Below are 13,582 nucleotides of genomic sequence, written 5' to 3' on the forward strand. Positions count from 1 at the left end.
TATATTGAAACACTCCCTTAAAAAGGCAGCATGATATTGCTTTACTGCAAAATGTAATTTTTTTCTAAATGAAATGTTATTTCGTACAGCAGCCTGGTTTATTTTGTTGAAAGGCTTATAAAATCTGCAAAACATGTTAACAAAAGTCTAATCACAATATCTGAAATAGCAGCACCAACAATCTCAACAGCAAATACTTGCAGCTGACAAACACACACACACAATATCTGCAGCACCTGTTTGAGGGGAGTGAGCTGACAGGTAAACTCTGAGGGGAAATCACATGCTCACTGGCTCCTGTCTAATGACAAAATAGACCTTTGAGAGAAACATTTTCTTCTTTTATTGATTACTTTCCAGTTCATTTCATTCCCAAAGATACCACGTCTCATTTGACCTTTGCACGCATCATATGTAAATTTGTGTACAGCCTTTCTTTAAACCAAAAAAGAAAAAAAAAGGCACAATATATTAACAAATGCAGACATTTGCATCAGAGCTGGGTTTTAAACATTTCCCATGTAAGTACTGTATGTGCTTAGAAAATGCTACACCAACTCATCAAATCCACTGAATAATTTTCTTTTTTAAAGTAGTTAACTTTCCTATAACTTTTTAATGTAAAAAATAATAACTGCAATACTAATAGTTTGTGTGTTCAGTTCCGTAAATCAATAGTTATTGATAACAGTTTTTTTAACCAATTAAAAAGTTTATCAATTAATTTTAGATAAATTAGTTGATATTTAATGGAGTTTCAATCAGAAATAAAGCAGATAAGACAGTTGGGCAGTAAAATACAGTTTTCTTTAGCATCAACCATATGGGTTAATGATTTGCAAACATTTTGAAGACCAAAAAAACATTTAAAAAAAAATTAGTGCATTTGTATATTTTACATTTCTTTTTAAATCAGTTTGTTTCTTCATCGTCACTATCAATCTCAATCACCCGAATGGCATATTCATTGTAGTCAAAGGCAGGGAACTTGACAGGGATGTCACTCCACTTGCTGCATTTGCTGATATTTTCCGTATTTATATTAACCACAAAGTTTTTCACCAAAAGACAAGGCAGTTCAATCCCTCGGAACATCATCATCGAACCCCAGGGCTGCAACGAGGGGAGGGGAAAAGAAGTGACGTTTAAAAAAAGCCAACCCAATTACGTTAAAAATGATAAGAGTTACCAATTGATTATAAACAAATCAGCTTTAAAGTCCCACTCTAATGAAAATGATGTTTTTGGTGTTTTTAAGATGTTCTTGTAGCATTTTTTTTTATGGTGGAGGAAATATATAGACAATTAGGATTAAAATTGCATTTTTTCATTCAAATCGATTAGAATAAATAGGCTCAAAAATGCTGTTGGAAAAAGCTTGTAGGTGTGGTGTAAAAGCTATTACGGTTAGCCACAACCTCCCTGCCTCACTCCATTCTGATGCATGGCCTCTAGATCCATCAACGTCTTTGTGTTCCTCGTCTTGGCAGGCATCTGGCTTAATACGGCTGAATAACTACAATATTGTTCGCCATTTGTGCTGCACCATTAATGTTATGTAGCTAGCGGGAGAGCATGTAAACAGATGGATGATGGGATGTGGAGGCAAGGTTACTCCACGCCAACAGTAAGCCTCAGAGGTGAATTTTTAATGAATTACTGCTGCTCTGCAGAAACTATGTCCTCGAAAATGCCACAGGTTGGCTTGACGTTTGGCTAAAAATGGCATAATGATAATTAAAAGACCACTGGAAACACTTTCACAATAGATGAAAAGATGGTCGGAGTGGGACTTTAAAAAGTGATGCCAGGGATGTTTGCTCACCTGACCACAGTCCTTGCAGGCTATAATGCCATTGGTCTCATAATCCACAAGTCGTTCTTGCAGAGAAGAATTTTCTCTCTGTATGAATAATTTCCTGTTCAAAACAATTATAATTCACATTAAATCTAGTTAGTAAAAAGAAACAAACCAAATCAATACTTCAAATTGCTTTCATTACCTAAAGTCCACTGTGGCGTTGACTCTGTGCATGTCTTCAATGATACTGATGTCTTCTCCAGTGCAGACTTGTTTGTTGCAGTGCCTACAGCTGAACTTCACTGCAGCTGGGTTCACATTCTTCATGACTTTTTTGTTCTGTCGGTTTTGTCTCACTCTGTTTTCCATTATAGCCTGCAGCTGATAGTCTGTAATCTGAATAACAGAAGAATAAAACACTTTTCTTACCGCAATACGAGTTTCCCTCCCACTGAAAATGCTTTATTGTTTGGACAAACCTGCTTGTCATAGTCTGCTTGACTTAAAGCTTTGATTTTCTCAATAGCTTTATGCATCATATCCTCGCGATGCTCGTTGACGCACTCCTTCTCAGCTACTCCGGAGTTCTTGACATCGACCACAGTGTAAGTGCTGTCCTCAGCTCTTCCTCTGCCTTGGGACTATGCCAACAACAAAGCAACCATCCACTGTTAGATTTCACATTCAAGAAATACATTTTTTGAATGTTATTAACATTTTTATTTAAAGATTGGTTAAAACTGCAATAAAATGGATTTGTTTCAATCCATGAGAATTGTTGGGGTTTTAAACAGTGGCCCTAAAGTGCAAATCACATCAACAAATCACTCAACGCAATATTACAACACAGTTGTCTTAACAGGCTTCACTTATTGTGAAAAAAATCAAATCAGTTATAAAATACAATAGCTGATTGGTAAACTAAACAAAACAGACTAAGCTAAACTGGGCATCCCTGAAGAAAAAACTTTAGAAATGTCCACATGAAGAAGGGGATCCTCTCCCAGGACGGACAGGCAATGTACCAGAACTCTTAGAGAAGAATTAGCTTATCTAACTCTACAACTACATATTTGAATAGTGTAGCAGATGGGCTTTATCCAGATGGAACTGGGGGACAGCCGGGGCCATGAGACGAGCCAGAGGTGAGGTCCACAGCAAAGACAGGAGCACAGACGAGCCTGTGGCATGGCAATGTCTGTCTTTAAGCTTCTGGCCACAGCCACAGCAAAAGTTCAGTGATTGCTAGCTCAACTCTTTACCACAGTTCGAGTAAAACACCCTTCAGCTATCCCTCTTCTTCAAAACTCAAACGTCATCATCAAATCAACCTTTCCGATTTCTTATTTTGTTAACATTTCCTATCAATTTCTGGAAATTATTATGAGGTTCTTTTTAAAGTTATGGATTCTGAAATTGTTTTTGATTTCTAACATTTTTAAAATTACTTTTTAAATTGTCGTTGCTATCTTTAATCTCTACAGACCTTGCATCAACAAGCAGGGTTATTACATTTTGGGTTATATTACCACAGTAGTTAATTCTGCTTAACTGAGGCCCTGTGACTTTGTGTAGAGGGTTAGCACAAATATTAGCTCCAGTCTTAAGACATTATCATGTTTTTACTTGTACTGGAAACGTACTAAAGTGAAGTAACAAGCTTCCATTCAGAGAAAAACAAACTGTCTGTTTTAAAAGCTAGAGGAAAAACTGCCCAAAAAATCTACATACATTTAAAAAAATGACATAGAAGTGTCATTAAACAGAGTTGACATCACCTGGATCATAGCAATCTCATTGGTGACGTGTCCATATCGGATGACAAAATTGCACGCTGGTATGTCCAAACCTTCTTCTGCCACAGTTGTTGCAACCAACAAGTTTACTTCACCAGTACTGAATTTCTTCAACACGTCCTTTTGCTCTGCCTGTAAAAACACAATTATTGTTACTTTTAGGAGGGAGTTTAAAAACAAGTACTATCTAAAAAGGTGTTGGTATAGTACTTTGTGTACACTCACCGCAGTCATTGGTTTAACATCGCTCTGGTCTCCTCCTCCAATCACATATGCTGGTTTGATTCCAATGTCATCAAACTTTGGATTTTCTTGAATCCACTGATTTAGAGTAATGGCGCTGTGGCGCGTTTTGGTGAAAATGATTCCTCTGGCCTGCTTCCTGCTGCTGAACTCCTTCAGGATTTCAGTTCTCAGCTTGGACAGGCTTTCATTTTCATACTCTGGATTCTTTGCCAGACTTTCCAGCTCTTTCTTATTTTCTAAAAAAATAAGGTTTTCAAAAGTGTGAAGTTAAAATCTTATAAATTTCTCCCAGACATGACACTTATATGATTTTTTTCTTCTTTATTATGCATTTTTGGCTGCTGCAACTTATACTCTGGAGCAATTTACTGTACAATCTGAAATATACTGTACTAACAATATTGTTTTTTAATCTTAAAAACAAAATAAAAGTGCTTTTTTAACTGTAAAAAAGAAAAGAGTGCAATCAAAGAGTGCAATGTATTGCTGATAAATGAAATGAGCAAAAAAAAAGAAGTCAACAGTACCTTTAAACAGATTGAACAGAAATCTCTCTGTGTCTGTTATTTGTATGTTTTGCTCCTCATCTGGAGCACTTTTCTTCTTATACTGCTCTTCATAGTAATTGTTCAGGAGGCTGAGGGCGTCGTGCATTCGAATGGTGTTGCGGAGAATCAGGCCGTTATTGTACTGACGAAGGTATTCAGCACAAACTCGCACTTTCTGATCTCCCTCTCTAGCAGCTAAAATGGTTAAAAAAGGAGTTTTGTCAATTTATTTTTACATTGACAAATTTTGCAAGATATATATATATATTATTAAGATATTGAATTATGAAAACTGTGTACATTTTGCACCGATAAAAAATGTAAATATAAATAATTTCTAGCATTTAGAAACAGTTTTTCCATATTAATTAAACTTGCCTTATTGAACTAATAAAAAAAGGTGTTTTTGAAATGTTTTAATAACAATTAAAAGACAGAGAAATAAACATGAACTCACCCTGTCTTTCTTTCTGAACAGACCACTGTTCATACACCTGAGTGCCCAGGTCGCCAGTGGGGTTCAGTTCGGCGTGACGATGAATTTCATGCATGATTCTTTTGATCACATCACCAAAGGGATCCTGAAAGTCACATGTGGTTGTAGGCAGAAAAGCACTTCACTAAAAACAACTGGTAATCTGCGTTTCTATATCAAAAATGACAGCCATCCTGAAAATCCGGGCTTTGATACAAACATACTTGTTTTTTGTCTTCAACAGTCTGAATAGATTTTCTTGGTTCCCTTTTGAAATCCCTGAGGCTCCTTGTCATGATTTGGGAAGCATCTAGGTTTGCACAAATCTAGAAAAGAACCAAGCATTGGCAAAGTTAAAAGTGGAGCAGGCTATTACTGCCCGAGGTTTGAGTCTAACTGAGTTAAAACCACATTGGTCCTTTTTTTAAACTCTGTGGCAATGGGAAACTTTAGAGCTTGGCCCAAATAGCGAGTTCCAAAGCGATTAAGAGAAAAATCAGGCAGCAAAAGGAACTTTAAGCCACTAACTAACAACATAAGGAAAAGTTATTTTCTGATTATAAATTCTCGCTTTTGTATGAATCTTTAATCACATTAAGAAAGAGTCGAAACATGTTTTTGCTATTTTGCTTTAAGAATTGATTTAGTATTTTTTTCTCCCACAATAGTGCACATACGGACATTTATATATGCAAAAAAAGCTGACAGTATTACTTGGAGTATGTGCTCCTTGGCTTTCTCCAACCTTGCGGCTCGTCCAACCCCTGGCGAGGCGGTCAGACCCAGGATCTGAGGGAGGGGCACAATCTCCTTCTGTTCCTTTTTGAGTTTTTTGTTCTTGTGTTTCTGCTTCAGATATCGCATCATTATGTGGTTGTAGGCCTCTCCCTTCTGAGTGTGGTGGCACTCGTCAATTATCATTAGTGACAGATCTGCGTGCACACATGGCAAAACAATATCCACTTAAAAAGATACACATCATAAATGTTGAAAGCAGATTGGGTGAACTACAATTTTTTTTGTAGTTTATCCCCAGAAAGGGGACAAAAGCATTGAGTGGCAGCTTGATGTATTGAGGGTGATAAAAGCTCTCTTGTGAATTTGATCATTCGCACACTGATTGCTCAAACAGGCAGACAGCCTGGACACCAGTAGTACAAAAAAAGAAAAGGTGCATGCTTTCAGGCGTTTCAACAAACAGCATATGCTCCTCTGTGATGGATATTCCACCTTAGACTTGTGCATGCCAACAGCAGAGTCGGAAGAGTGACAAGATCCTGTCAGGGGAAAAGCAGCCTTGATTCATCTGGGCAGCTTTACTTTCCAGAATACGTCAAAGTTGGAAGTTAAGATCAGGACAAATTGGAGCTTAAGGTTAAAAAACACTAAGTAGGGTTGTTTTCTCAATACTTGCTTTTCCCAATAATCACTAAAGGGATTTTCAACATTTCAGTCAGAAAATCTCAGGTCTCTAAACTCTTTCTTTAGCTGGGTTTGCAACATTCGCATCAACATTATACAAATCTTTTAAACTACTTTTTAAACCTCTAACCTGAAAAAGAAGATATATTTTATCATACTTTATCTTCACTTTAGCTGTAGCTTTCCAATCACCTGAGAACCTCTTGATCTCCCACACTCCAACAAAGCAACAAAGCTCTCTTTTCTTTTTCAGCTTTCACCACTTGCTCTGGATCCTCTCATCCATCTTCCTCCAAAATATCTCCTTCTCTTCTTGCTCACATTCTACCTGGGAGGCACAACCACTGCCAACATTCACCACCACACCTTCAACTTTCAGTTTCAGACTCAACTTATCTTTTCAGACCATTTTCAGCTAATTTCTCCATTGGGATCACTCCTTCTCTCCTACTCTTCTCTTTCCATCCACACCACAACAAAACAGCTCGAACCTGCTCGCAATCTACAAGCTTTGCTACTTCTCCATCTGGTCTCTTGAACACATAGGATATTCATCTTTCTTCTTCCCATCATGTTGGCCAAGTCTTTAGATTTCCCAGTATAAGTTCCTGTAGGTCAGAAACTCTTGTCTTTCCTTTTCTCTTCTTGCCTACAAACATACCTCCCTCCTCTCCACTGGATTCCTGTAGGTCAGCAATGGTCATCATTGTTAACCTGCGCCATGACTGATCTGCCATGAAAGATGTTGGTTTATTTGCAGGACCGGCTTTGGTTCTAATGCCCTTCCTGACATGACCCACTGCATTTCCTCTGACTTTGGACCGGCTCACATAAGCACTGGATTGTGCCCCCTTGTGGTTGCATTACACTCTACTCAGCCGCTTCTGTAATAGATTTGCGGGTTCAATTATTTTTGTTTATGGTATAGATTATTTTTGACATGACTCTCGAAAAGAAAGACTTCTTTTATATTTGAATATTTAGATGAACAAAAAAAAGAGCTTATTTGTGAGCACTAAGTCAACTGGGAATGAAAACTCAGGGTGTGTCCAAATTCAAGGGTTGCATCCTTCAATGGCCAGGTCCTTCGTCGAGCGGGTAGGCCGGATGGTAACGGCTGTGAATTTGGACGATAATTCCTTTAGATAATTCCAGCTGCTACATTGACGAATGTCCTGTCGCCTAGCAACCGTGAGTCCCGAACAGAGAGGAGTAGTGAACCAGGCATGGAGCTCAAAATTTCCCTGGTTTATTTGATCTAACTTTTAATCTTGGAGGTGTAATTATAAAAAGGAGTAATTATTTCCAACTCCGGGTCCTGCTTTAAAGTCCGCCAGGTTTGGTCGCAATGCCTCTTGGGATATGGACAGCGTACTGTAAAACGATACACTAAACCAATCCTTGAAATCAGGTAAAAGAAGGATGTATTTGTTGGCCGCATTTAAAGGAGTCGTTGAATTTGGAAAGCACTTGTCGCGGCGCTGTTACATAAACACCCTGCAAATGCAGCCCGGGAAGAACGCACCCCTCGAATTTGGACACGGTCTCTGTCTTTTGACCCACTGTCCATCATTGGATTTCACTGAAGGCTTTGGGGCTGAACAAGTATGTTAATAAAGATAAAAGATGAAACAACAATCTGAGAGCTGAATAAACATCTCCTGGAGAGCAGGACAAATCTTCATACCGCTCAGCTTCACTCCTTCATCCACTCCACTGGTTGCTCTTTCCAAGTAGTTTTCCAGAATCTGGGCTGTGCAAATGATGATGTCATTTCTTTGCACAATCTTGGCAAAAGAGATCTTCAGCTGGGAGTCTCCACTGACTCTTTCCACTTTGTACGAATGCTTCAGATAGGGAGTGAACTCTTTGGTGTAATGCTGCTCAACCAGGGGAACCTAAGGGACACATTATGCACGCAAGGTTATGAAGCTGACACAGCAACTGCATTGTTTTTAAAGAAACTCTATTTATTTCTAGCCCAGCCTTAGCTATAAATGCATGTTGCTTTCTTTGCTTTAAGACAGGGCTTCTAATTAGTTCAGCAATGATGAAAGGGATTTTGAGGCTTGTTGTTTAGAGAACAGAGCAGCCATGCTCAACTGCAAAACAACAATTAAAACGTATGGGTTTGCCCTTTTAAGCTCCTATGTAAATTATTCTAGTACAATACCGTCTCTACTATAATTCTTTTAAGAGAAAGGAGACAGTTTTACAGCTGGAAAACTTTTTATTCAGATGGGAGTCATTTGTTTTTTTTTGTCTTCCAGCTCACAGCAGATTCCTTACGTGTGGTATACGAAGTGCAGGGGTGTGTGCAAACTTAAAGAAATGGAATTCACAGCAGGCTGACCCTTGTGTGTAAATCCAGTATATTCTTTGGGACTGAAATGTAAAACCCCTTAAATCAGAAATCAGTACCTTGTTCACCAGGACAACCACCTTCCCTAATTTCCCCTCCGCCCTCCTGAGGTCCAGATGTTCTTTGGTAATGTAGACCGCGACTCTGGTTTTACCACTTCCTGTCGGGAGGCATATGATGATGTTTTTTCCCTCCAAGGCAGGTTTTGCGACTTCCATCTGATAATCCCAAAGAGAGATCTCAGCTTTTTCTGGGGAGCTGGGCTCTCCTGCAGCAGCAGAGGCGCTTCCATCTGTGGGGGAGAGAACATATTTTTAAAGAAATTCTGGTAGAATAAAACAAAAAACCTTCACATTGTGGTTTTAAAGTTTTGATGGAATGTCTTAAAGCTGCAAAATAGCACACATGCAATCCATTAACAGCTCCAAACTATAAGTGTAAAACCAGTTTTTGAAAACTACAGAGCAGAAATTCACTAAATAAACATCCAAGTCCTAAACTAGATGAAATACAAAGAAGTGTCTTAGATAGATTATATAAAAGAAAACTAAAATGTTTCCGATAAACTGAAATCTACATTGTCATAGCAAATCACTTCAGTTTCTTTTTCCTTTCTGAAGCAACAGTTTAGGTTTTCTTTTACAGCACATGTAACATGATCCACCTTAGTCAAAGTTGAAACTGCCAGCAGGCTATGACTCATTCGTCCTCTCTAAACTCTTAAAGGCCCTATATATAATCAACAGAGGCCGGGACTCATGCAGTCTAACTTTAAAGGCCTTATAGTGAACGCATAAGTGCAGCATCATTTTTGCGACTGTTTATAGAGACTCTGCAAAGCTGAGTGGACGTTAAAATGAGTTATAACTGTGTTGTGAACATTTGTCGCCCCCCCACGCTGTGATTTCCTCTTCGAGTTTGGCATTTCCTCTACATTATGAGTTGAAACCCCCCAGAAAGTTATTATTTGCTCTTAGCAGACGGCTTAATTTTCCTCCCAGACTTGACGTGGCAGAGGTTATACTGATGCTTCAAGTCAACCTCATGTGAGGAAATACAAGTCAGTGTTGATGGAGCGATCCAGCGGAGTGGAAGTAAACAGTGGTCCGGGTGGCCCCCTGAACTTGTACCAGCAGCTCTCAAACATGAGAAAAACATGTATTTTTCCCAGTAACATCTGTGGTTGGTTTAATTAGTGGAAATGCGCTTGGTATAAATTTAAATGCCATTTCCTGTCTAAAAGACACAAACGTGTACCTCATTTGTGTAACTGATTTTTTAGGTCATCCCTATACTGGAAACTAGCACATTAACTTGAACTGAACCCACTGCAATACGATGGGGGCGGGCGTGTTGTTTAATGATAAGGAGAAAATCCTCACAGTAATCAAAGTTTTTATAGATTTTGCCGGCATCATCCTCTGGCTGATACGTTCCAGAGATTTAAGACAAGATCACACCTGGTTTGTGTCTGCACTGATCTTTTTAGATCTAAAACTATTCTGCAGGATGACTGTAGGTAAATGAGTCTCACCTGGCTGGGAACGCTCCTCATTCTGCAGCAGGTCAGGATCTGAATAGAGATCTGGAAACAAATGATATCAGGGGTCATAGGTCATCAGTCCTTACAAGAAGCTGTTTGTTCTGTTTTCTAAATAACAGAATGAATCAAAGTATTTAGCTGCAGACACACCCATTAAATATATAATGTTATGTAAATGTGGGTGTGGCTCTGTTGGACTTTGACTGCTTTGTCATGATGTTTTTCAGTGGTACTTAAAAATAGAATAGCACATCAAAACCTGCAGATTCTTCCTGAATCTCCTGGATTCCATTACTTTCTTTTGCTTGAGGACTCTCTTCTCCTGCAGGTTCACTCTGTGCAGGCTCATGTTTCGGTGAAGGAGGCTCCTCATCTTTTCCTAAAAAAAAAGATAAAAGCTATGGCAACTTGACCAGTGATTTTATAATTCATTGATAAGATTGTAAATTCAAACACACGGAAAATTGCAGACACGGACAACGTTCCTCTATCCAGAAAAAAAAAATCCCTCACAGATCCATATGATTGCTTTTGAGCATTCTAATTTGTGAAAGAATGAGTTTCTCTCATGAGCTTGGGGCTTGGTGAATTACAGTGGGACAGGATCAATGTAACAAGTGCAGTAGGAAGTTTTCACCTATTCCACAGTCAACTGTCGGGGGTTTTGAAAGGAACATGTGCTCTCTGGAGTGACACATATCACTTCTCCATCAGTCTGATGGAGGAGAAAGACACCTGTCTGCATAACCCTCCGTTTAAATGTTTAAAGTAGGAAATTTGGTGAAGGGAGGATCATGGTGTGGGTTGTTTATCAGGAAATGGACTCAGTCCGTATATTTTCAATCAGAGAGTATTCTTAGAGATTCCATGCTCCTCAACCATTGACTGTATGAGCTCTGGACTGAAAGTGGTTTACTTCCAGTTTAAAAAAAGGCCCAGATTTAGCCAGCCCACTTTGGGATGAAAGTACTGTATCTGGGGGTAGGGTGGGGGTGTTAGGGATGGGTGTGGTGGGAGTTTGAGGTGCAATATCCTTTCAAGCCTGTAAAATGCATAGAAAATCATTCTACCATCATATCAATTAATTTATACAACTATAGATTTTCTCTTTTGATATATTTAAAATGTCTTACAAGTCTTACAAGTGACACTACCCTCTGCATTTGCCAGACTTGGGACATGTACAAGCAGGACACTGGTTTGTGCCCTGTTGCGGCTGAATTTTTAGTTTTTTCCCCCTTTTATGTCGGTCTGACTATTTGTCTCTCTCTGTTTGTCCATCCTTAGCATTTTTTTTGGTCTTTTATTCATTCATCTTCTAAACCGTTTTTCCCTTTCGGGGTAACGGTGTGGGTACCGGATGTTCTCGGGTTGCCGGATGTTCTCAGGGTCCTTCGGGGTCCTTCCAATGAGTTATATCACTAGAGGAGACATCACGTGGTTCCTCATGGGAGGAGAGCACCGCCATCTTGGTGAGGTCAAGGTTTGAAGACCAAACCACTTTTTATAACATTTAATAAAGAGCTCTGTTTTTACTTTCAATCACTTCATTATATGAAAAAGAAGAATGGCTTGAAATTGCTTAGTTTTGTTCAGAAATACAAACTTCACGAGTACCCCTAACTTAACTAGTATTAGACTATTTAGATTTTTTCTATGTTCCTTTATTTTATTTTACTTATGTTTTTATTTATTTGTGTGTTATGTTCATTGTTTCTTTTTTTCCCCTCTATTCTTTATTTTCTATGTTAATATGTTATGTTTGGCAATGGTGACTGATCTTCGACGCAATATTCATTACATTGTTATTGTTCGTTGTGAACGTTAATGTCATTGTTAATGTATGATACCGCAATTGTCAATAAAGTTTTTTAAAAAAATTAGCGATGTTAACTCATTGGTCGTGGCAACTTACAGCCAATCAAATAGTGTGACGTCATCATTGGTCGAAGGACCCCGAAGGACCCCGAGAACATCCGGCAACCCGAGAACATTCGGTACCCACAACGGGGCTGTCGGAGCCTATCCCAGCCACTTGTGGGCGAAGGCAGGAGACACCCTGGAGAGTTCGCCAGTCTGTATTTTATTCTATTTGTACGTTTTTTGTGTCATTTTTGGCCGGTTGTGTTTTGTGGTTATATTTTTTGTAGTTTTTATTTCTTTAGTAAGTTGTGGCTTTTTGTGGGCCATCACATTTGTGTGTGTGTGTGAGGCACACACTAAATTTAGGGGGCATTGGCCCCCTTGCTCATGCCTTTATCCGGCCCTGCTCTGAAGCTCACCTGGTAGTCTACCAGTCAACTCGCAGTACACTGCACGTTCCTCAGCTCTCAGCAGAACCTGAAGGAACTCCGAGAACCAAGGCGGTCGTCGTCTTATGATCCTTTTGAGAAGTTCTTGGGCTCCCCTCCCGTTTCCGTAGTTGTTAGTCTCCGCTAAAATCTAAACAGTAACAGCAGGTGAGCCTCAGTGCGCACGTCACGGGGCCACCTGTCATCACGTGACAACAACATCTGAAACCCATAGAAGCAGATGTAAAAGTGACTTACTCTCTCTTTATCGTCGGCGGTGAGCAGCTCATCAGAAAAACAGAGTTCACAGACGACTGTTGTCTTCATCCCCGCCAGACTGGGAGCCAGAAGCCGGATCAGCTCCACGTACATGTCATTCTCAGCCTCCTCTTCTGGCCTCGGAGGTTTCGTTAAGTAATCGGCCGCGAGCTCCGAGCCTCCGTGAGACAAGGCGTCAATGAAGGCCCGGAACCATCCTTCATTATGAGGCCCTTTAATCACAGTGTCTATGAGCAAATCTGCCGCTGCCCTGTCACCGTCGGTGATCAGCTTCTGCTTGATCTGATCTTTAGGCTCCTGGTCGAGAAAGTGTAAATAAGGCAAAACCTGGTCCACGGCTATTATGCCTTTCAGCTTGAACCTGACGCCGTCAATAAGGTGCTCGTGTCCTTCATCTGCTTCAGATGCCATGACGGATCTCCTGGATGGCCGAGAGGTCCTCTGAGCGACTGGAGTCAAAGTTCCTTCACCTGCAGGTTTTAATAATGACTCCCTGCTGGGAAATCCCAGGAAACGTCATTTCTTTCACTTTCGTTTTCCCAAAAGAAGAAGCAATACCTTTAAAGACCACCAGATGGCACTACTGCCACACGTAACTAGACATCTGACTTTGTCAACGTAGTTCTAAGTAAAACAAACAAAAACCTAAAAACAAAACACAATTATAGAGAGACTACATTTTGGATTTTTAGTGTCCTAATTTTCTACAAGGTATTAATGAAATTAGTCGTTGTTGGCTGTAAAGGCACACTTCTGTAAGAACTCAAGTACAATCTAAAAAGTTATTTGGAAACTGAAACTATGAAATTATTCTGGACA

General features: G+C 39.6%; 1 protein-coding gene across 2 annotated transcripts; it reads right to left on the reverse strand.

Annotated features, from left to right (window-relative positions):
* Positions 1–319: 319 nt before the first annotated feature.
* On the reverse strand, positions 320–13,311 carry ifih1 (interferon induced with helicase C domain 1). 2 transcript variants are annotated; one of them, XM_020712909.3, is made up of 16 exons: positions 12,743–13,311; positions 12,476–12,635; positions 10,489–10,572; positions 10,185–10,235; positions 8,710–8,942; positions 7,976–8,186; positions 5,581–5,798; positions 5,091–5,192; positions 4,849–4,972; positions 4,371–4,586; positions 3,823–4,079; positions 3,580–3,729; positions 2,281–2,442; positions 2,004–2,197; positions 1,826–1,919; positions 320–1,113 (listed from the first exon to the last, which is right to left on the reverse strand). In XM_020712909.3, exons 1-16 carry the CDS (start codon positions 13,172–13,174, stop codon positions 913–915), a joined length of 2,889 nt encoding a protein of 962 aa, XP_020568568.1. In that variant the 5' UTR covers positions 13,175–13,311; the 3' UTR covers positions 320–912. The 2 variants fall into 2 exon arrangements, with proteins under 2 accessions (XP_020568568.1, XP_004081944.1); XM_004081896.5 differs by having other exon boundaries at positions 10,453–10,572.
* Between the last annotated feature and the right edge of the window lie 271 nt (positions 13,312–13,582).

The sequence above is a fragment of the Oryzias latipes genome, chromosome 21, assembly GCF_053564925.1.
Source record: "Oryzias latipes strain Hd-rR chromosome 21, Olatipes_Hd-rR_3.1".
NCBI classification, from domain to species: domain Eukaryota; kingdom Metazoa; phylum Chordata; class Actinopteri; order Beloniformes; family Adrianichthyidae; genus Oryzias; species Oryzias latipes.

What these genes read in the sequence shown, in the direction of transcription:
- ifih1 (XM_004081896.5), bottom strand. Translation starts at nt 13,174, where the DNA reads ATGGCATCTGAAGCAGATGAAGGACACGAGCACCTTATTGACGGCGTC. An exon ending in TGGTTGTCCTGGTGAACAAG is followed by an intron (nt 8,187 to 8,709) that starts GTACTGATTTCT and finishes TGTGTCCCTTAG; the next exon opens with GTTCCCCTGGTTGAGCAGCA. An exon ending in AAGCAGACTATGACAAGCAG is followed by an intron (nt 2,198 to 2,280) that starts GTTTGTCCAAAC and finishes TCTGTTATTCAG; the next exon opens with ATTACAGACTATCAGCTGCA.